General features: G+C 38.9%; 1 protein-coding gene across 6 annotated transcripts in view; it reads right to left on the reverse strand.

Annotated features, from left to right (window-relative positions):
- Positions 1-239: 239 nt before the first annotated feature.
- The window catches only part of SOGA3 (SOGA family member 3), a 58,910-nt gene continuing 35,687 nt past the window's right edge, over positions 240-23,462 (reverse strand). For 4 of the 6 annotated variants that reach the window (XM_054062864.1, XM_054062863.1, XM_054062865.1 and 1 more), the window contains 2 exons: positions 18,382-18,488; positions 14,257-14,298 (listed from right to left, as the gene is read on the reverse strand). Coding sequence is in view for 2 of the 6 variants with exons in the window: in XM_054062867.1 (XP_053918842.1) it covers positions 5,669-5,842; positions 7,730-9,113; positions 9,926-10,005; positions 10,343-10,684; positions 14,099-14,233 (2,115 nt within the window). In the remaining 4 variants the exon portion in view is untranslated. Of the gene's footprint in view, positions 5,843-7,729; positions 9,114-9,925; positions 10,006-10,342; positions 10,685-14,098; positions 14,299-18,381; positions 18,489-23,462 lie in introns of those variants that run through there. The other 2 variants (XM_054062866.1, XM_054062867.1) reach the window with 2 other exon arrangements.

Raw genomic sequence — 23,462 nt, forward strand, 5'->3', positions numbered from 1 at the left:
TATTTCTGTGAATCTTGGCCATGAACACACAAATCTGCACCAGTAAAAGGAATCAAACTCTGGACCCTTAAACAGGAACACTATAGAATGTTGTTACTAGAGAAAAGTTATAAACCAGAACCCCTGGATAGGTACTAGGAAAACTATAAGACTAAACACTAATTGGTATATTGCACTCCCCTCTCCCTTCTCCCTTTTATCCCCCTCAAAAGTAGTAAGAGAGTTAATGCTACATGAAAAAAATCTGATCCAAATTCAGGAGATGTCCCATCCTGGGACAGGTTTTACTTCTGGTTTGTTTCCCACATGTCCCTAGAGAAGGGCATCCATCTGCGAAAGAGCATAAGACTGTAACTTTGGCCCGGTGTGGTAAAAAAACATCCCATACTGAGGACTGAAGTTGCATGTACTCTAGTCACACTGCCTGGCAAGACCGGTGGAGTCGAGGTACTATCTGACTCTTGATGTACTCAAGCACAAGGTTGGTTGACATTTATCTTCCAGGAATCTCCCAATTTCAGCAGCATGACAGAGCATGCCTTTGTGCATCACTGGGAATCCAGTGTCGGTGGATGACATAATATGTTGTGTATTCCATAATGTTCATGCTGTGAGCGCCGTCATGGACCTGCTGGTGAAACCTACTGCTGCCACAAAAAGGATTAACAAATGAAACTTCGGCATTCTTCAATAACAACCATACCATCAAATAAGGAAAGAGGAAGGGCTGGTGTTAACCTGACACTAATAACATCAGTCCTTCACCATCCTTTGGTATTGAGGGATCGCAGAGTAGCAAAAGTGTATATGCAAAAATGCTGACTGAAAAAACAGACAGTACATTACTGGAAGTATTAGGTGGTGTGAAGCTGGCAGCACAGACGGACCATCCATTAGAAGCAAAGAACTAGCTACAACATTTACTACAAGTGTTTCACCTCCTGCATTGATTCTTTTGCTTTCTTTCTGATTTTTATTTGCACACTTTCACTTTGATCATACCGAGGATTCAATCTCTCTTACCCCACAGAAATTCTGATACAATTATTTTTAGAGTAACAGATAGCAAGGCACCCTTAGGTATGAGTTCCCATAGCCACACAGCAACTGGATCAACCATACACATCAGAAACACGTCTCTGCTGACACAAGTACTTTGCAAAACAGAAAAGATGTGAAGGAGAGCAAAAGCAAACCTCAAAAGCAGATTAATCATCATTTCAAAGGACGAGAACACAAGTTTTGTATAAAATATGCCACTAACACTTCATGAAGAAAGTGCATTTTGAGTGATGCAAAACAAATAGATCAAGATCTAATATATTGTGAATGGTAATAGTAATATCAGCACTTTTTAGAATAGGCTGTCCAAAAAATGACTGTGATACAAATAGAAAGTCCTAAGGTATGGCATATACATATAGACCAATGGCAATAAACCACATAAAAATATACATTCACTGGGAATCAAAGAGGGGTGGAAACGCCAGAGGCAACAAGGGGTTTTAGTTTAGAGCAAATGCATTCTGCCTTCCAGTTTAAAGAGCATGTACACACCAAAGACACCATTACACATTAGTCCAATGGAGAATATCAGCAGTATAAAGGCTAGAATCATATATTACAGATCTTAAAGCCTCAAAAGTTCTTTGCATAGCAGCACTGTGAGAATTGCATAAGTTCTTGCATGCTAATAAATTTAAGCTTGGTCCAGAAATAACAAATTTCTAAGGGAAATGGCCTGCCTGCTGGGTTGCTGTAGATCTTTGTCAAAATGCTGCTGAAGCCATTAGGATAAAAAAATCCCTATTTACAGAAACAATTTTTTTAAATAGACAACTGGAGAAATAAATTGGTGCTCTGAATGCTCTGGAAAAATATATTATGCTGATTGCCAATTCTTTGCTCTATATAACAGCGAACTCCCTTACAGTATGTGTAATAGCAAAAGATAATTGTGTGGTTGCTGGAGAATAAGCAAAGTTCATCTCTTCAGCAACATTTTAACATACATAAGAAGCCTATCATTAACACTCAAAATGTACTCTTGAGTTTGAGGAATGATATCCAGTGATTTTAAAGGATATTTTTTTCCTCTACTTCTGCCTCCAGCAGAGGCTGTAAGTCAGGCCAGCTTTGAGGTTCAGGTGGCCTGCTACACTGCATATGTAGATACATGTATACACTCTGCAACCCTCCTCCCTAAAAGGGTCTCAGGGAAAGATTCTCCCAGCATGGAGGATAATGCTGCTTTGTGTCACCTAAAGTACCAGTCAGCTGATTCCTAGTGACATCCCCATTTCAATGGGCAGCCGACTCTGTGTGCAGGGAGCTGGAAAACTACTGCATTTACTTGGGTACTAACGCCCATAAACATGCAACGAAGTGCATCTTATGCTTGTTCAGAGCACAAGTAAGAAGAACCTATAGCTGTGTTAATAATATAAACAGCACATGGAGGAGGAATAATATTAAAAGCCCATTTAAAAAACAGGGTTACAAAGCTCACTGCTTCCATAGGTGACAGTAGGATTGATAGAAGGGTCAAGCTATATGTAGATCACTTGTGGTTCTTGCATGAGCATGTGTGTAAGTGTGTGTACAGAGTCCTTTGCTTCCAGGGTAACTATATATCTTTGATCATGAGGGGATCTGAAAGTCCAGTGGAACTCTTCCCCCTATAGCAAGTAAATGCAATAAAGTCATTACTATGGTTCAGTAATCAGTTCTGGGAACTAAAAAATTCACCACAATGTACTGGCTCTGTTACAAGTAGAGTAGAAAATAATATTTAAACAGTGTCAATGGCAAGTCCCTAAAACTGGTACATCCAGCTAGCCACCTACCGACCAAAATCAGCAGTTTTGATAATTTTGGCCATTGGGGCCAATGTCTGTAATTAGACGGACACAGAAAATCTTGACAAAATAGACTTCTCCATGACCTGTTAGTTTATTTCAAAACCTTTCTGTTCATTAAACTTACACACATCACGGAATGTTGTAGGTATTTCATCCTTTTTCTGTTATTCAACAACGTGATATATGTCAAAGGAACTGAAGGCGATCAAAGAAAATGAAGAGAACTAAAGAAATATCTTCACTGACTAATCAAGGGAAATGCTTTTGTAGTTACATACTTCAAACAGGCGTAACAGTATTTTTCAGAAAAAAACCTGCTTAACTTTACCATGAAGGTAATTTAAAGAAGTTTTATTGCAGTCAGCACTGACTGCAATAAAGAACTATTTTTTTTACAGTTCTCTCATATTAGTCTCTCCTCAATCTTAGGCATTTAAAGCTGCTCAGCTACTTAGGCATTTAAAAGGTCAATTTGCAAGGCATTTTGGTTTACTGATTTCCACAGTTAGCTAGAATCTTAAGCCATGTTCCAAATTCACTATGAATCATCTCTAATTTTTCTAGTTCTAAGGAAGTCAATGGAGTGCAATCTCTAAATTAGGGCAAATGGGCAAATTTATAGTACTCGATTTTTCGCTCAAGCACACAGAATTTTGTCTCTATCCAAATTGTATAAGTTTTCTTCAGATTTTCTTCAAGATTTCCTGTCCTTGTATCTTTTCCAGTAGTAACTTTGCACTTATATCCAAATAAACTTCGATGAATTGTTGATCTGTTTGAAGGCTTCATATATTGTTGTGGAATTTTCCCACCACTCACATCTAGAAAGGACCAGAAGTCTAGATTGGACAAATTACTGTGAGAGTGTTTTTGCCATGCAGGCAGCCACAATGGCATGGTAAGGCGGGATTTATGGCTCTAATGCCTGCTTACTCCAATACTGGCATGCCTGAAGAGTTAGCGATACCACCATACAGGCTATATTGCTCGGAACACGTGGCCTCCTGTCTTCTCTCTCTGCAAAACCAGAGCTGTGCAGAGGAAAGAAGAATAAGGCCCTAAAAGGAAGGAAAAAGGCATGGATTCTTAACATGATTGGAGTAGGACAATAGATCACTATCAAATAAAGCACAACTAATACTCCCTATATTGCCACACATACAATTCACTAGGACAAAAGCCTACACTCTCTCCGAATTCCTTTTAACATTCACATATGAAGGTGTGCACATTAATGGATCCTGGGATGATTCTGGAAATTACTTTGAACACACTATGTTTCTCCAAGAGAAGAAGAAAAGTTGCAAGACAAGATCAGGCTGATGTTGAAGAAGTGCCTCTTTACTCCTTTTAACCCAGACATGCTGTTTAAAGGTAATATTTATCATCATTACTGCAATATGCATCCAGCAACAGCATAGAGAAGGGTGCAAAAATTCCAGGATGAAGGACACTGTCTTTCTGGAAGTTCAGCAAGAGTCTGGGTAGCATCCATATTATCCATATTTCTTTTAAGGTTCAAGCCAGGCTCTGTGCACGTCATTCAGATGGCCCATAATACCAAGTCAAGTGATGGCAAAAGCATACTTCCAACGCCATGTGTCTAGGATTTCAAGCACCATTGTGATCATACCTTGATGCAATATTTCGTTACTAGATGCAGCTTGTTGCCAGAGTGCAAGTAAACTTCGCAACCAACTGCCACGAGTCAGTTCAGGCGCAGTAAGTTAGCAAGTGGCTCAGGCACTCTAGTCTAGGAGAAAAGTAAAAAAGGGAACAACAACAGTCCTTGTTCTCCTGCCTTGAGTGAAAGTAAACAAGTCTATTGTTATCTGACTTCGTCAAAGTATAATGCTAGAAGGAAAAATAAGTTTTACAGAATTGAGCATATACAACCCTTTTCTTCCCTTCATAAATTGTATGTTACACTAGTTGAAACTACTGAAGTGTTTACAGTACGCTATATATATAATGGCACATTTAAGCTTTTTAAAAGGATCGCAACATTTGAGGAATATTTCTGGTGCTGAAAAAGGCTAATGTATTACAAATCATATAGTATTTTAATTCAGAAAAAATATGTTTGGGTTTTTGACCTAGCATCATAAGGGTTAGGAAACCGAACGAGGATGCCATGAAGCATGACTGATGGATCAGTCGAGCTAGTCTGCTTCAGATACATATTGTGCAAGGCATTATCGCTGCAATCAGTCACCAAAATGCATATTCAGTTTTTGTACATTAAATACTACACCTGTGAACCTATGTAAAAGATATACAAAATATAAATGTCATCAGGACTGTATATTTGAAACTTTTTAAAGTAAACACAAAGTTTATATATATATGTAGGCATAGGTTGTAATTTCAATGTCAACACTAGCACAGTTCGTCTCTTCTAAATACAGACCTGTATACTTCCTAGTCCAACACATGCACCTACGAACACATGATCATGCATACAGCTTTACATTCTGCTGTTTGCAGAAGAGTCAGAATATACAGCGCTATACATTGTCTCAACTCAAAACTGATTGGCAAAATAAGGAAGATGCCATTCAAAAGAAATTCCTTGTGAGTTATTACCAAAAGAGCAGGGAAAATCATGGGTATAGTTATTTCATCTCAATAAAAACACTGAAGACTGTGGTGATAATGACCTAAGATTTAAAATGCTTTGTCCAGCACGTGGTGGGGGTCACTCTTGGACAAGAACAACAGTGTAGAACTGGTTGCTATAACACATACCAAATACAGTTAGAATGAGGTGCAGAGCTTTCACAACACTATCCAACCCAGCTCTGGGTTCAGACTACTGAGGTCTCTGACCGAAAGGAGACAGAGCAGTTGTATGCTGTTCTTCTCACAGCAGGTGGTGCTGACGGTGATCTGGATGCCCATCTAGAAGGTAAGCGTCGATTTGCTGGCCGAGCGGGCCGTGAGAAACCCTTCCCACTTGAACACTTAGCTGGCACAGATATCTAGAACACAAAGGCAATTCCTTGCTTTAACAAGTTACGGCTTTTGTGGAATGCAGCAGGAATGTAGGAAAACATTTGGGGTGACCTCGGAACAGGTGGTCTGAAGCTATTAAAAGGAGCACAGTAATGCACAGAATGCAAAAGAACAGCTATTTCTATGTATAAGGATTCTCACATCAGTTGCAGTTTAAAATATATGGAGACAAGTGTCAGACACAAGGAGAAGTATAAAATGTTAATGCAAGCCAAAACTGATATTCACTTCTCATTTGCTTTGATTTTTTAAAGTTTCTTTGTCAATGAACACTATATACTGTTCTAAACATGGAACTCGGAATACCATCTTACATTACTGAATTATGATCACATACTTTTCAGGTATTTTTTGACAGATCCTATTTCAGCAATCACATCTTGCCAAGAACTCAGTTTCCATTAGTGCGATGTGAAGCTCTTTACATTTGGTAACTAATTCAGAATGGTTATGTATTAATTTAGTTTCATATCTACATGAAGAGCCTTATATACACAGATTTTGATCACAGTTAGAGTGGTATAAATTTCAAATAAAGAAAATGAACCAAATTACTCATGTGATGTATAGTTCTTTACATCTTTGTGACATTATTGCTGCTGGACCTAAAATAGTACCCCCTAATCAGGCAATATTCTACACTTAAGTTTGTACAGACAGAAACATCAACATAACGCTTGAATCTACGGAGAAAAAAAATCAAGTTGGCTTAGTAAAGTAATTCTGGGCTTACGTCAATGTAAACTCAGGCATTATCTAGCCATTGTTTCTTCCTTACATATTCACTGATAAAATTTGTTTTCCTTTTAATAGTTCATTGGATGAAAAAGAAATCACAAGTTTCACTTTTTTTTCCTTCTGTGCTGTGTAAAGATGTGTCTGCTAAGCAAGATATTGCATCACTGCAAGGCTATCAGAAAGACATGCAGAAGAAAATCTGGAAGAAAACTAGATTCTCAACTGTTTAAATCCACGTACCTACATCAAAGTTTCTCAAATTTTCGCAGTTTAAGGCATATCAACTGATAGTCTGAACTCATTTAAGTCTGTCAGCTCCAAACATATTAGTCTTTTCTTTTCTGAGAATCTAAGGGACATATCTCTTTTTGTTTGTTGGCCAAGGCACTCTTCAAGAAAAATGATTTTTTCTTTGTCTGTGGCCTTTTGCAGAACCTGCAACTATATTTTCAAAACCATGCATCTCTCTTTGCATTAAGAACGAATGTCGGCAAAGGCAATATTTCTAAACTTCTGCAAATAAAATTCAGCCAAATATAAATTAATTAGTCATGCCCTATTCTTCTGTTTCTGTGCTTTAATATACAGCTGAAGCCTGGAACTGAGACATGAGTAATAGGACGTCACTTTATTACTGGAAAATTTATGGAGCTACAATCCACCTTTTCATAGGCAGTTCGAAGAAAATTACAAATCAAACATCACCCTGGATGCTGAAGAACACTATCTAAGCCCTCTACGATTTTGACCTGGTCGGGTGTGCTTAAGCCTTTTGGAAAGGCTTATGAAATAACTCGTCAACTAAAGGAAGGAGAGACAGAGTTAAAACTTGATTGCAGTTTGCACTAGTTCAGTCCTTGAATAACTACACTGCAGTTAAAATCCAGTACATTACAGCAGCAGATATCAGAATCTGGCACGTTTTCACTGGTCATTCTTACTCACATGATTCTGCCCTCCCACAACTCTTCGGAGGAAATACTCCCAATTCATCCAGATCCAGTGTTTAATTTTACATAATTGCTTACAATATCAAGTTAGCCTGCCTCATTTTAGAACCTGAAGCTTGGTCTGAAACTGAATTATTTTATTCTTGCCATTCTTATGAACCTTACCTCTGGTAACTTTTTTGTCTCTTTTCCTTGCTTGAGTTGCTGCCCAATTTGCCTGGCTGAATTCCTTGGAAATTCTTGCTTTCCTTGCTCAATCTGGAGCATTTCTAAATACTGACTTAAGGTCTCACAACCCCCATCAGTGAATTCAGAGTTTGCCCATGTCCACTTATCTTTGCAGGCTTTTGCATTACACGGAGAAGTCACTGTTGATTTTTCATAGTTTTTCAAAAGCTTTTCAACAACACCATAGTTCGACCTCGAGTCAGCTGAACGCGGGCGACCGGATAAATTACTTGGTCTCCAGTCATGCTCGTGAAGCATGTGCCTATAACCACTAGTATTTGGAAGTCCATTTATTTGCTTTTGTTGCCCTACTGTTCTGACAGCTTTGCTGAGGTTGCTAGTTTCTTGCTCCTTTGCTACAGAGAATTTGGGATTTGAAACACAAGATGTATTTACAGTTTCTGTCCTGCTAATAGCAGACTCACACATTGGACCGCAAGGTTTGTGATCTTCTGATGCTGTCTGAGGCACCTGGTTTTCTTGCAAAGTATTGTTACATTTATCTGTGTGAAATACAGTTCGGTTAAACTCATCGATCTTTGCTGCTAAAGTTTCATTTCTTCGGGTCTTTTCCAAAGTATACCTAGAGTCTCCCAAAAGATCATTGTGCAGGGTACGAGGGGCATAAAAGTTATTACTGCAATAAGGACTGCTGTGAGACTTGGGATTTTGTTTCTGGTGCATCTTGTTGCTTTGGGCCATATTTCCATCTGAACAACTCTTTTGGGCTGACTGTATGGAAGGTTCACTTTTACCTTTTTCCAAGTCTTTTCCAAGTTTGCCCACATCATATGCCCAGGTGTTGTGGCAGAAATGTGTTGGTACATTGCGCTCATTTTTGATTACAGGTACTGCAGCAGTTACCATCACAGGACCTTTCACAGACTGCCCTTCATTTGTACAGGCTGCTGTGTTTTCATTCTGGTTTATAGGTGAAGGATTCATCTGCTTCCTCCCACTCCCGTAGTCTTGAGCCTTGCAATTGCTTTTGATGCCTGGATCTCTTAACGGAGCTTCAGAAAGCTGTACAACTGCAGAAAGTGAGTTTGTTAGATGCCGAGAAGTGCTTCGTGGAGGAACTGGTGGAGCTTCTTTCTTTTGCCAAGGTCTAAAATCTGTTCCTCTGTCACCAGTAAGGCCACCATAAGACATGCCCTTCAAAACCTTGGTGGAACTCATCAGATTCTTCCTATTATTATGCTCCTCTGTTTCAAAAGCATCTGAAGTCTGCGATTCATTGCTGGACACATGGTTCACCTCAGGCAGAATAACTGTGTTTTTGTTTTCCTCAAATTCCCCCAGGAAAGGAAGTGACTTCATTCTGGAAATAAAAGAAGAGGTGTTTTAGGGATGAGCAATATGGGTATTCCCCCCGGACACCCTATCATAGATTCATTCTCCCCACAAGCAGGTGTTTTAACACTGGCTGCTTAAAAATATTTGGGAGTAGTTTTGCTGCAGCTGATACACCCAGGGTATTTGAAATATAAATAAAGAATTTGAAGAAAGCTCAACAAAGGGAATCCTGTATTCCTTTCTGTTGCCACTAAAATTTTTTCTTCTGAGTTTTTCTAGATGATTGCTTGTTTTCTTACTTATACTTCAGTACAGACAGTGGGATCTTGTGAGATCTGATGACTCCAGTGAGAGTCTATCTGACTACAAGCTGAATGAAGAAAGTGTTAGGACATAGTGCAGCTCTTGTGTAAGTTTCCTAAATCACCCATCTCAGCCAGAATTTATAAACTATGCATCAGTTATGAATCTATTTGCTTTAAAGATAACCTATAAGCTATTATATTGAATTAGCAACAGACAGACACCTGGTTACATGGCAGAGTGTAAGATCTCCCCCTGCTCTTTGGGAGCATCTGAGAAGTGCTTGCCATGATGCAGACTTCCATGGGGCAAGATATAACAGATAAACTCAATTTTGCTAGTAAAATGTGCCCTTGTATCATATTTCAGTATATTTCATTTGAATGTTTTATGCTGAGCAGTGAAACACTAGGAGAATAGGAACTGCCCAACTCCTAATAAATTCAATAACAAACGCTCCTACAAACTGAAAAGGAGGACAGTCTGATTATTCATTTTCTTCCTGTAGTATAAAAAGTCCAAATATGTTTTTACCTTCTGTGGTTGGACTTCTTTCGAATTTCCTCTTGATAGCTGCATAATTCTTCACTGACCCTAGCAAGTTCTTTAAGAGCCTTTAGAAATATAAAACAGTACCTTAAGATAAACCTTTAAATGTTATCTCCAGAATTATTTTGAAACTTGTGGTGATTTGCATTTAAGACACACAGCAGAGGAAAGTATCACATGAAAAGACATAAAAATGCCCTCAGGTTATAAATGGAGGTAAAGAGCATGCTGTTAACACATTTTAAACAGTGAGAAGACACTTATCAATGACAAAATGAGGAGGAAGTAGAGACAATGCCTTGCTAAAATAAGACAAATCAGTTCTTTAGGCTAACCTGACAAGCCAAAGCCCTCAGTATTTTTCTCACCCTTGTAACTGAAACATGGTCATGCTTTACTTACTACATTGAGATCACCAATATAATTCTTGGCATTTTTCTTGGAAGTTTTGATGCTAAGGCTGTCTTCAGGTTCCTCACAGTTCTCAAAGGTCAGACTGTCCATTAACAGAGTATTGTTTCTGGTCTTGGCTCTGGTTTCCTTACATTTGTGTCCTGTCTTACCGAGCAAACCCCCTTTTTCCATCCTGTCATTTGCAACATTGTGTTGATAGTTCAGCTCCACTGTGTCACTCTCTTCCGAAGTCGGGGAATGAATGGACAGCTGCAGCATCTTGCTCTGAATGGCCTTATTATCATGGACATTCATATTGGTCTCCCTTCTGAGTTTTACCTCCTGGTAAAGCTGAAAAAAACAATAGAAGCTTCTATTGAATCATGGAACAGTGATGAACTTTAAAAGATCTTAAAGTTGCCCAGTGGAAAAGGACCTGAGGGTGTTGGCTGACAGTCAGTTGAATGTAAGCCAGCTGTGTGCCCAAGTGGCCAATAAGGCCAACAACATTTTGGCTTGTATCAAAAATAGTGTGGCCAGGACTAGGGAAGTGATTGTGCCCCTGTAACTGGCACTGGTGAGGTCGCTCCTCGAATATTGTGCTCAGTTTTGGTCCCCTCATTACAAGAAAGACATCAGGTGCTGGAGTGTTTGCAAAGAAGAGCAACAAAGCTGATGAAAGATCTGGAGCACAAGTCTGATGAGGAACAGCTGAGAGAACTAAGGTCCTTTAGTCTGGAGAAAGGGAGGCTGAGGGGAGATCTTATCTCTCTTTACAACTACCTGAAAGAAGGCAGTAGGGAGGCAGGTGTCAGTCTCTTCTCCCAAGTAACAAGTGATAGGACATGAGGAAATGGCCTCAATGGAAGGCTTAAACTTAATATTAGTAAATATTACTTCACCAAAAGAGTTGTCAAGCATTGGAACGGGCTGCCCAGGGAAGTGGAGGTATTGAAAAGACATGTAGTTGTGGCACTTATGGACATGTTTCAGTGGCGGACATAGCAGTGTTACATTTATGGTTGGACTCAATGATCTTGAAGGTCTTTTCCAACTTTAACAATTCTGTGATTCCAATTCTATTATTTTACCTTCTGTTTTGAATGATGCTTCATTCAGTAGTTCCAAGTAGAAAGATTTCACATGTTAGTAGAAAACTGTTGAGTCACACAGCGCAATAGTTCACAGGCTGTTATTGTCACAAGGTAACGAAAGGTTTGTTACCATTCATCAACTTTTTGTTGTGATTTTAATATATGGCTCCCATCCATAGCATGGGATTGGAAACAGCCTCAAGAGGTCAATAATCCTGCCTTGAGCCAGAAGCTGTGTGGTTGTCTTCCAAGTAATAGCAGGGCGCTATGTGGTGTACACAGCCCTGGTCTGATGGATGGGGAATGTGAAGGAATGTGAGGGTGGGAGAGGGCTATGGCTATTTTACAGCCTGTTAATGTATATTAGTTTAAGGAGGGGAAGCGAAGTCTCATCACAAACAGTGCCATCTGCACTAGAGCACACTCTCCCAGGCAAGTGGAATTCTTCCCTATGACTATACTGCTAAGTCAGTACTGCAGAATGATGTTGTTTGTTAATGTGCTGTCACCCTCTTATCTTTGTTCATGCTATCTGCTGAGATCCAGTGGCTTCATTAGTAAATGAAAAGGTGTTAATTTCTGTCACCCAGCAGATTCAAACTAGGGAACTGTGTTAAATGACAAATTAGAAAAAAATAGTAACATTATGAAAACCTCTTCTGCTTACAGTATCATTTCCAGTGCCAAGAATCCCACAGCTCTATATAAACATTCATTTTTAACTTGCTTTTATGAAGAAAGCACAGAGCAAGCACCTCTGAACAGCCACCTGCCTGCTCTCTAGCAGTGCACAAGGCCAACACAACAGCTTTTGTAAGGACAGTGAAAAAGAATAACAACATAAAGAACATGTGGCCATTTCATGGGTAGTGCTGTGGATTAGAAGTATTCTCACATTCAGAGACATGAGACTTGACCTCATCCTGGACTTTCAGACTTTACTTCCAAAGCCCAGCTGCTCTTGGAACCCACAGGGTGAATTTCTTAATTTTCAAGAAATGAAGGCCTCCTACAAACTCAGCATAGCAGTAAGAAGGGAGGATACCACCTCCCAACACATGGGTCTTCCTGTGGGATTCCAAGAATTAAGTTATGTTTTGGTGGGCTAGAGAAAACTACAAAATGAAAATACATGTTGACAAGCTAGCATGAGTTTTATTGAGGAAATACCTCTAGAGATGATGTTATTTAAAAGGTATCTCCCCTTTCTCCAGCCATATTGGTGAAGAAATGACAGACCACTGAAATCAACAATGGCTATAGACATAGCTTAAGAAGTGACCTTATGATACCAATAACTTTGGGGTATCATCTGCAGTTTTGTCTCTTCCTGCAGTTCCTGGTGATTTGCTTCATTTTCTTACCCTTAGCTCCATTTCATTCTTGATCTGTGTCTCTGCCACACATGTTAGCATAATCCATATGCTAATAAAAAGATGGAAAAAACCCCATAGTCTTCACTGCCATTGTCAGGACTACTAATAGCCACAACACCTTTTCACAGCACATTACCACTATTCCACATAACGTCATATACCTAACAAACTGAAACTCAACTACACACATAGATCACATTACTAACTTTTGAAGAATCTTACCTTGGTGGTGAAATTAGGTAAGACAGCACGGCAATATCCTAACACAAAAGATAAAATGTGGCTTTCATACTATCATGCCAAAGTCTGCCAGAATTGCAGGTAAAATATAAAAGAGCTGACATTATGGAGTTATGCTGCAGGCTGGTTTAATGGGCAGTGTATGGCTGTAATTCATTTGGCTCTGATCGTTTTCCTTCTCATACTTTCATGTGAGTAACCTCAGCCATACATTCCTGTGTGGCTCAGACACAGGCCAGAGTTGGCAGAGAACAAGTAAAACTATTCCCTGTGCATATTAGAATGAAAAATATGGAAAGTTTAGTAGTGAAAAGCTTTCTTCTATATGTCACCAAGGCATATTCAATTTATGCATTACAGAGTGCCAGAGGGTTCTGCTGCAGTGACAGTTTGGGGGTAAAAGTATAATAATAACTAAATTATTTCTCAGAGGAGATGCATTAGAAATGGCAGAGAGTGTTTGTTACTATGTGTAAACACAACTGGTATCAGGACTTTCATGCTATTTATTGTAGCCGTTTTCTCTACTAAGAGCCATCCATAAATGGAGCAGGTTCTAGCTAGTACGATCCTGCATCACGCAGCATTTAATGTATGACATTCTTTTTAATATTGCCATTTTCCCCAGCATATCTGTGTGATGTAATCTCCTTCTGCCAGAGAATTATGATACCTAGATATTTTGTGACTAAATATGCATTTTCCTAAACCCCATATATGCAGTTGCTCAGCTTATATGTACTTGCCAAAAGCATGTATAAAATGACCAATGTGGCCCATGCTCAGTGTAACTGGCAGCAGTACATACAGCCAACAATATCAGAGCAAACTTCACATGAAATAAAATTTAACCTTCTACTCTGTATTCATGAGTATGAAATGAGCACTTGCAAATACTGCTTAATCCCAGACTCTGCATTCTACCATCAACTACTAGAAACTTTCACTGACAGATAAGAAATAGAATATAATTCAGAAAAAAAATAATTAAGTAAAGTAGTGACTGGTAAGACTCAAGTGAAAATGTTAGTGTTCAGAGTTTTGTTTAGAATTACCTCTTCTATTTTCTTCTGCATGACCTTCCACTGACACTCCCATTCTTTCCGTTCATTGTCAAATCTCTCCAGCAATTCCATCTTCTCTTTATTCCAGTTCCTCTCAGTATTCTCCAGTTGTTTACGCAGGTCCATGGTTACAGTCCGTGTAATAGCAAGAAGACAGCTCTGCTTTTCTTTCTTTCTTTCCTAAATGTTTCCTGGAAATTTATCAGAGTAAGTCTTACTTGTATTTAATTCTGGCTTTCAGGGAAAAAAATAACTAAGAAAATCCTTCAAAATAATTAACTAAAATGTGCTTGCAGGAGACAGCATCACAGGATTGCAGGAATGCCCACCATAGGGGGCTCTGTACTGTGGCAACTTCACATCTTCGTTATTACTCTTCACTATAACCCGCTTTTCAATGAAATTTGAGTCTGTGTGATATTGAATGGCACTTCAGGACCTTGGGATCCTGCTGTGCCTGCCCTGGATGGTGAAAGCTATTTTTACGTTTGTTCAGAAGACAACTGCCAAGTGTAAAGGTATCATGTTTGCTCACGCAGTCTTTTCACACATGCATGTAGTACAACAAAGACTGTGACATTCTTTTGGTAGTTGAAGGCTAAACTTGATACACAAAGGAAATTCTCATGGCTGTATGAATTATTTGGAATACATGAAGGAAAATAGGAGAAAAGCTAGTAATGGGTAACAAACATACACATACTGCAGAAAGCATCACTCTTCTACATTGAAAACTACAGGTCATAACAAGTTCACGTATTTTGGATTTACAAATCTAAATCCATAAACATTGATTTCAGGACTAGCATAGGGAAGAATGAAAACTATTTTCTAGTAGCACTAACTCAAAATGAGTTCAAAACCTTTTTCAGGATATTTAACTAATTTGTACTTCAGTTTGTCCTCTCTCTTCAGAACTCTTTGGTATCTTTGTATCTGGATAAAGAATTATTAAGAAAATCAATAAATATGTATATTTTAAGGTACATATTTTTTATCTGCCCATGTAGCTTTGGAGAAAACAGTTAACAATTTTATGGGCCTGGTCTTCTTAGGCATTCTTAGGCTTTACAATAGAAACTCCACTACCATCAGCACATTTACCACCCCAGGAAGGCCAAAATAACACTCATTCATTTGGTTATGATGGCTCATGTGGTATAATGGCTGATCCACACATGTTGATACTCCAGTTTGTTAACTTTGACTCTCAAAGCCAGATGTTGTGTTACTTAGATGGACTTGGAATACAGTTTCTGTCACAAAACGCCTCCGGTCTCCTACCAGGAACCAAACCTATGGGAAGGGAAATGAATTGTCAAAGAGTTAACTAGGGGTAAACCCAGATTACCTTCCAGGAATTTTTTCATTTCCCCGATTGATGCTCAGTGATTGTTAACTCACAGGAATCACCCACTTTATCACCCACATTTTCTTTAATACGGTGAAATCCATGCTTGAGCTTCACATAAATTTCTTCCTCATCCTGTATTTTATAGGACAAGACTTGTTGATTCAGCTGTGGCTACTGTGTAATCATTGCTTACCAGTGCTGCGTTATTTCAGCTGACTGGGAAGCTTATGTCAAAGCTGGAGTCAGCTTCTTTCATGAACAAGTAAGCAGAAAAGTTCACCTGAAGCCCAATGGGTTACTCAGGTCTTTGTGTCACAGAAGTCCTGCTACAGGATCTCTCAACCGCCAGCTATCATAGGCTCAGTCCTAATTCAGAGGTTGCAAAACCATTTCCCAAGCAACTTTGGACTGAGGATTTGGCGAACAAGGTGACTATTCTTCAGACATCTCTGCCAGCCTGTTTCACAATGGTGTGTCCATATCACCACGTGATGTGGTATTGGAGCTTACTCTTTCAAAATCTGACTCACACCTGCCATGGAACTCTGAAACGGTAATCTCTCCCTCAATTACCTACTAACAGATTTCATACCCTTCTTCTTCCACCTGCCTTAAAAATATATGGGGCAGCTTTACAGGAAACATAAAACTCCTTGAAACTATGAGCTGCTGAAAGACAGCACACCATTTGCATTATAAAAGAAGTCAAGCACTGGTTTGCTTAAGGCTTCTGAGAGAAGGCAGTCAGGCTATCGAGACTGCACCTCTCCAGGCCAACACTTCAGCACTGTGCCAGACTTCAGGAAGTGTTGACCAAAAACAATGTACAAAAAAATTCCACTGCACTTAAGATCTCTTGCAATCTAGATATCTATTGCTAATGAACTTTCAAACCATTTCAATACTTCAATACTTTCTCACTTTGCTAACTAAAAGTTTTTAATACAATCACTTGTTCTTTCCTTTTTTTTTTTTTTTTTATGGACTAGATGTATCTCTTTATAAACTTTCAAGACATCTCTGAGAAATAAGCAGAAGTCAACTCTCTGCTCCACTAGAATCCCTCAAATACTTGTCAGAAAGAAATAGAAAAAGATGTAAATGCTGTGAAATCATTAACAAAAAAGGCAGGCAGTATCTGTCTACAACTTGCATAAATGGTGATTTGGTGATTTTGCTAGTACGCTATTAGTAGCAATGACCATATTTCAATCAGTAGCATATTACTAGAAAGAAAGTCAACGCTATAAAGCATGTTTTTTTTACACATATAAGGATAGGTATATAATATATACTACTTTCAAGCAAGCATAAAGCATTGAAAAGGCCCCTGGGGGTTTCTTAGTGTCAGGAACTACTATTGCCATGTTTACATTCATCTTCACAATTTCCGAGTTGTTTCATATGGAACTCTGATTATAAAAAGAGATTGGAGACTATCAAAATGAAATCGAGTCTTGGAAGAGGTTAGTTACAGATAACCACTTGTTGCTCTAAGATCCACAGAAAGCTTGTATTGCTTTTTATGCTTCTCTGATTTCCTCTTGACATAAATTCTGAGAAGAAAACTCATGTTTATTGATGTTAGCAGCTGACCGACTGTACAGTTTTGCTGCTATTGTACCGTGGATAATTCCTCAGAGAATTTTAATACCTATTTCTATGACTCATTCCCCTATTTTTTCTCTTGGTGTTTGGGTTTTTTTTTTTGTTGTTGTTGTTTGTTTGTTTGTTTTTTAATTTATTTTTTGCTTGATTTTCCTTCCCTACTAGCAGTAAAATCCAATTTGTACTCCTGGTAATATACCCTCTATCTGCATAGTGCACTGAGATGTCCCCATGGGTATTTCACGTGGCATCCAAAGTGATGTAGAATGCCAGATTTTAATTTGCTCAGTGGATCAGAACAGTATCTGTGCTCTTGCAGTATTGGCAATTTCTGCACGTCCTAGACAAGGTCAGAAACTCATTACAGCAATCAAATTCAAGCAAATAATCAATTTTGTCTACATCTGCTGCATTTTCCCTTAACTCTTCCTTTAGCCCTCCATCCTCAAGCATAAAATGTTTTAAGCAACTACTAATAATGTTATTACTCCCCCATGTCTTACCCATACCCTTTCTATCCACATATTAAAAATGCATAATAGTTTGCAAACAACCTGAAAATTATCTCCAGTGACACCAGCTGAGATGTTATTTTTCAACAGATATTAATTAGACGGGATGTGAACAACCACTCAGATACACAAATCTTCCCTTGATTTTACAGAAAAAAAAGCTATTAAATTACATTTCCAACAAAGTGCTGTATTTTGGATGACTAATGAAATTCGAAATTTCCTTATTTGTTCAATTATAAAAGTGTGCCATGTGTCACAACACTGCACATTGAATACACAAAAAGAAACTACCGTAGTGTGAGGAAGGAAAGAAGGAAAGAAGGAAAGAAGGAAAGAAGGAAAGAAGGAAAGAAGGAAAGAAGGAAAGAAGGAAAGAAGGAAAGAGAGAAAGAAGGAAAGAGAGAGAGAAAGAGAGAAAGAGAGAGAGAAAGAGAGAGAGAAAGAGAGAGAGAAAGAAAGAGAGAAAGAAAGAGAGAAAGAAAGAAAGAAAGAAAGAAAGAAAGAAAGAAAGAAAGAAAGAAAGAAAGAAAAAAAAAAAGAAAGAAAGAAAGAAAAAGAAAGAGACTTGAGTGGTGACAATGATACCTGTGATGCCTGTTCTGTTGATATATCTGTGTCTGCTCTAACGAAACTAACTGAACTAATGAAAAGACTGATCTCAAAGAGTAACATACATGAACACACTACATATACATAACATTATGTATATATTTAAATAACTGCCACATTAGGAATTTGTTTTCTTTTTTAATCTTAACTGTTCAAAACCACTGATTTAAAATAAAACACAACCATACCTTTCGTGAAATGAGAAATGCTGTAGTAGTTTTTCAGTCCATATCTAAACAGCAGTGAAAGCAATGAAATGCATAGCTAGCTGGGATCCAGTTCTGTAAATCTTGATCTTTAAAAGAAATAAGAAAGCTAAGCAAGACACAACTTTTCAACTGCAGCAGTATTTGCAACTCTCTTTGAATAACTCCGCAACTTTTGCAAACTAAAAAGCAGTTCCGTTTAGCATCATCCCAGCAGCTGGCTTCCACGTGACGTCAGTGTAAGGAGGATGGTTTTAAAGCCACCTCTTCCAACCCCCAGCTCTGTAACTTTATATCTCCTCATATTTTGTGTAAACAACTCCAAGTCCAGGACATTTTTAGGTTTTATAGTGCAGTCCAGTTTTTAAAGCTTGCCAAAGCAGCCAGTGTTAATATTAAAGCTATGACAATAGGCGATTTTAGTTTCTTTTATTAGCGTCCATGTTGTAAAGGAAGATTCTTTGCCACATTCCAGACCCAGTTCTCAGGGTTATAGTTTTTAGTATGATCATTTTGAGCTTTGCAACTTGATCCTCATAAACAGCTTTGTAGGGGGAGTTTGTTTAAAGCAGCAGTTTTGACGGTTAACAGCTAAAAGCAAACCACTCCTCCCTAAAATCTTTTTCTGTATTCTAAATATGCTAACACTTACGAAATGCAGAATTACTGGGCACCGTGTAATCCTACTGTCTTGCATTCTGGCAATGGTGATAATGGTTTCTGTGGGATACACCCAAATATTCCTACTACTTTATAAGGTTTCTGGATCAGATTCTCCAGTCTGTTAAGATACTTTGTCTCAGCACAGCAAATTGCTTGAAGCTGGAAGGAGAATCCCCCTTGTGCAGGGAAACTCAGCCCTGGCATAAGACTACCAAGGACGGTCCAAACCCACCTCAGCCTGGATTTAAAGCCCTGGGAGTGCCCATAGCAAGTGTCAGTTTGGGGTGAGGGAAAGGAAGGTATGTTACAAAAATGATGCAGCCAGTGAAAGTCTACGGGAGATCCTGAAGCCAGCACAGCAAAATTTAGCTGCTCCCCCTGCTGAGCTGACGGCACTCACTCCTGTACTCCTTGCACTCCTTGCATCTCTGCCTACCAGCGTTATCTCTCCTGTTGTGCTACGTGTCAAATTGCTTTCATTTGGCACAGTAGGAGATCCTCAGGCTGAAGCTTCACACACATACCACTACCTGGGCGGTAGTGCTCAGGTACTTGTGCTCGGATGCGCCTGTGGACAGTGACTGAGACCACCCATAACTAGAAAATTAACACTTCATGGAACATTCGTTCCCATATATATTTGTAGAACGGCCACAAAGTACTTGGCTCACGCAGCATAAAACTTTGGACAAACTCTGCTATCAGATGGGTGTTTTCAAATGCACTGAGCAGGAGTGACATATATTTTTGTGGGCAGAGCACCTGATGACAAGAGGATTTGTGAGATGAAGGACACAATATGAGGATTCACACATCCTTTGTTTAGTCAGCACTCTCCTTTTTAGACCAATAAGCTTTTATCTGTGATAAAATCCATGCACAGTGTAAGGATTTCAGCTCTGAGTGCATTTTATAGTAAAAACCAAAGCAGGTTTCAGTGAAAACACATTTTTTCTCCTTATACGGTCCAGCTCTAAGTCTCTCAAGGAACATGTTACTTGGGTGCTTATTCTGCTCCTACCTAACATAAATGATGGGTCTTGGGCTATTTGTGAAAATTTCAAAGATTATCTAAAAAGTGAGCAAAGATGCCCAGGGACGTGACTGAACACTCCTGAACTCTGAGGATTTTAAAATTCCCTGTTCATAAAGAAACAGTGTGATTTTCTTCTGGGAGGTTATGTCCTAACATGCCAGCTGACATAGCTGGGAATGAAGCCTGAATGCCTGGGAGCAGAACTGGGCTCACAGCTGGAGGCTGGGTGCCACAGTGCTGCCACTTCCCCAAAGCCAGCACAGCTGCACCACTGCAAATGAAGATGTATTTTTTCTACTCCTGTCCATCAGCACAAGCTATTATTCTTGTGTATTTAATATGGCTAACTTTGTCTTGTTACAGAAGTCCTTGAAGTAAAACATAGAAAAATTAAAGAAAACAATGTATTAAATCCCAGACTTGAGTTTTCATTCAGGCAAAATCCTACATTTCTGTCAGCGTGAGTAATTAGAAATGTGTGAGACTGAGAGGCTCATTAGGAAATAAGAGCCGGAACCCACCCACAGGTCAAAGGGCCATGTTACCCTCATCCTAATATGGGAAAGGCAGAGCAAAGTTTGGACAAAAAAAAACCCCACAAAACAAGCTCTAAAATCATTGGGTTATTGCTCCCTATATCCTGAAGTGTAGCAGTAGTGACTTCTGCCTTTGGGGAAATAAATTTATTCAACAGAGACTGTCCCTCCCCCAACAGCAGCAAGTAAAGCAGCAAACGTGGCTTTCTGGCTTCCTGCACAGGCAAAATAAGCAGGAAGGCTATTGCAGGTTTTCTGCATCCAACACACTGCTTTCATAGGCAAAGTGTACTTTGTCCATACTATATCAGCTCTGCTTGCGTTAAAAGTTAGTACATCAACAAAAAAAATAAGGTGCAAGGGCATTTTAAACAAACCCTCTGATAATTTCTCCTCATCATGCAAGACTGAAGACAAAGGAGCATGGGCTATAATCTGATTACATATTCAAAATAGTACATGTTCTAGTTAATACACTGCACTCGAGATCATTTTAGAGCATCTTCAGTTCTGTTGTACTACTAGCTTGGCTATGGCACACCCATTTTGCTCAAGAACAGCACTGCTGCCACTGTAGTCAACCAAATCACAACATCAGATTCCTCAGCGATGTTACTTTTTACACCTTGATAATCCTGGCAAATACATCTTGGGAGGGGATATAACAAATCAGGAAATGGGCAGAAGAGAATACAAATTCTGTCTCCTCCTACTATTATGCACTTCTGCAATAGTACGTAACTTAGTGGAGAAGCAGAGCCAACAAAGTGTTATGTCATGTCACTTCTTCAAGGTTACATTGGAAATCGGTGGCAGATACTTTAGATGTTTACTTTAAATAGAGCCACTGTAATTTTCCCCACAGGCAACTGCATGTGTAATGGCAAAAGTTGGGTTTGAATATCACCTCCCTTGGCATTAAATCAGAGACAGAAATGTAAGCCAATGGGAATTACGGCCCTGATACTGATGCCTTTAGAAGTCTCCTACTCACCTATCAGATTCTGGGGTGATTAAGGGGAAGGGCATCTAATATCCTAAAGCTCCTCTTGTTTTTGTAAACAACTCCCAAAGTTCATGTGCAGTTCATTTCTTTTTATAACACATATTTAGACAGTCATGGTTTTGGCAATTGTCTATTTTCTGACTGCCAGGCATATTTCTGCACTATAGCACCCTTCTTCTATATGTCTTCTTGTTTTGACTCTGAACCACCAGTGACACGTGTCAGCAGACACTTACTCTATCTCTAACTGGAGCTTCAGGCGTGGATATTTTTGGCTGAAAGAAATATCTTTGATCCTGAAGAAGATGACCATTCTAGTATTATGAGAATTTTTCAGTAAAGGAAAGAAAATATTTGTAGAGGTATTATGTCAAGGCATTCAGAACTGACTCTAAATATGAAACATATTTAATTGAATTTATCTGGTCACATTTAAGGAAAAAAATGCATCTGTTTTATAAATGACATAAAAATTCATTGGAGTTACTGCCAATTTATGCAAGTGTGAAAAAGTCAGAATTAGATCCATAAATGCAAGATATCTTCTTCTGAAAGAACATGGAATGAATTCCCTGGGAACTCAGGAAACAGAAATCTAACCTTTCAGAGAAACGTAAAATTAAGGCAACCTCGAGGTTCAAAGTCAATGATACTTTTGCCAGAATATTAATATTTCACCATAATATTAAAAAATGGGAACTGTGAATCTGCTTTTGCTATAACTGAAACTTGAACTGATAGGTAGCCTGGCATATCCAGCTTGTTGCCACATAAAAGCAAAAAATCTTATATTCTTCTTATCATCACTCTCCAGAATGAGACACTATGCAGCAGACAATCTAAGGAATTAGCAGTGTTCTGCCTGGATCTGCCCTGTCAAACTCCCATGCATTTGTGCTAGAGGATGTGAACAAGCTTATCTGCATTTTCTCACCTTTGAGATGGACTTTGCCCACAAGGCCAGTAACTGAGTGGGGAGAAGCCTGCTCTTTTCTTGGCAAATATAATTATCACATTTCTGTGCGAGACCTAGTTATTTCAGTTTAGCAAGACACAGACCACTTATTTCTTTGGCTACATGTTATCTTCTGACTATGGATATATTTCCATACTGATTTTATTACCTTTCTGAGCAGCTTTTAAAACAGTGACAAACGGAGGGCTGTGAACTTCTCTGCAATTATCTGTTGTGAAACAGATAAGCAGCTCCAATCACTTCAAGCTAAATGCAGAAGGACATGAAAACTGTATCTCATTTCTCATAGAGATTTCTCTGAACTGAGGTTTTCAGGAGTCCTCGCCATTCTCCTTGCTCATCACAGATGCAAATACCATGGGACCTTCTAAAATGATACTGTATGCTTTGATTTCAGATAGTAGCCTGTCCCGTACCACTCTACATGACCAAAATGTCTCAGCTTTGATTTGCTTTGTGGATGCCTGACAGAATTGGGATGAGGAAAGCTCCAGCTGTATGCAAGAAAAAACACTGTGAAAAATCAGTGGTGTTTTAATTGCCAGTCCTGCGCAGAGGTTACCTTCACCTTTTGTCTCAAGAGGTTCATCCTCACTTTTTCTGATTTCTGAGAAAGAGGCAAATCTTTCCCAATCACTTCCAAGACGTATTTAATGTATGAATTCAGGGTATTAAACTTTCCTACTACTTTATAGCAGTACTGGTACAGATACACCCAGTGTAAATCAAACCCCCTCTATTCATTGTTATTACATACAAAGCTGAGAAAGGTATAAACAAGTCTGTGTTAAAATCTGAAACCCCAGAATTTCAGATCAGATTTAAGCGTGATTTTGTCTCTTTTAT

This window comes from Cuculus canorus, chromosome 3 (genome assembly GCF_017976375.1).
Source record: "Cuculus canorus isolate bCucCan1 chromosome 3, bCucCan1.pri, whole genome shotgun sequence".
NCBI classification, from domain to species: domain Eukaryota; kingdom Metazoa; phylum Chordata; class Aves; order Cuculiformes; family Cuculidae; genus Cuculus; species Cuculus canorus.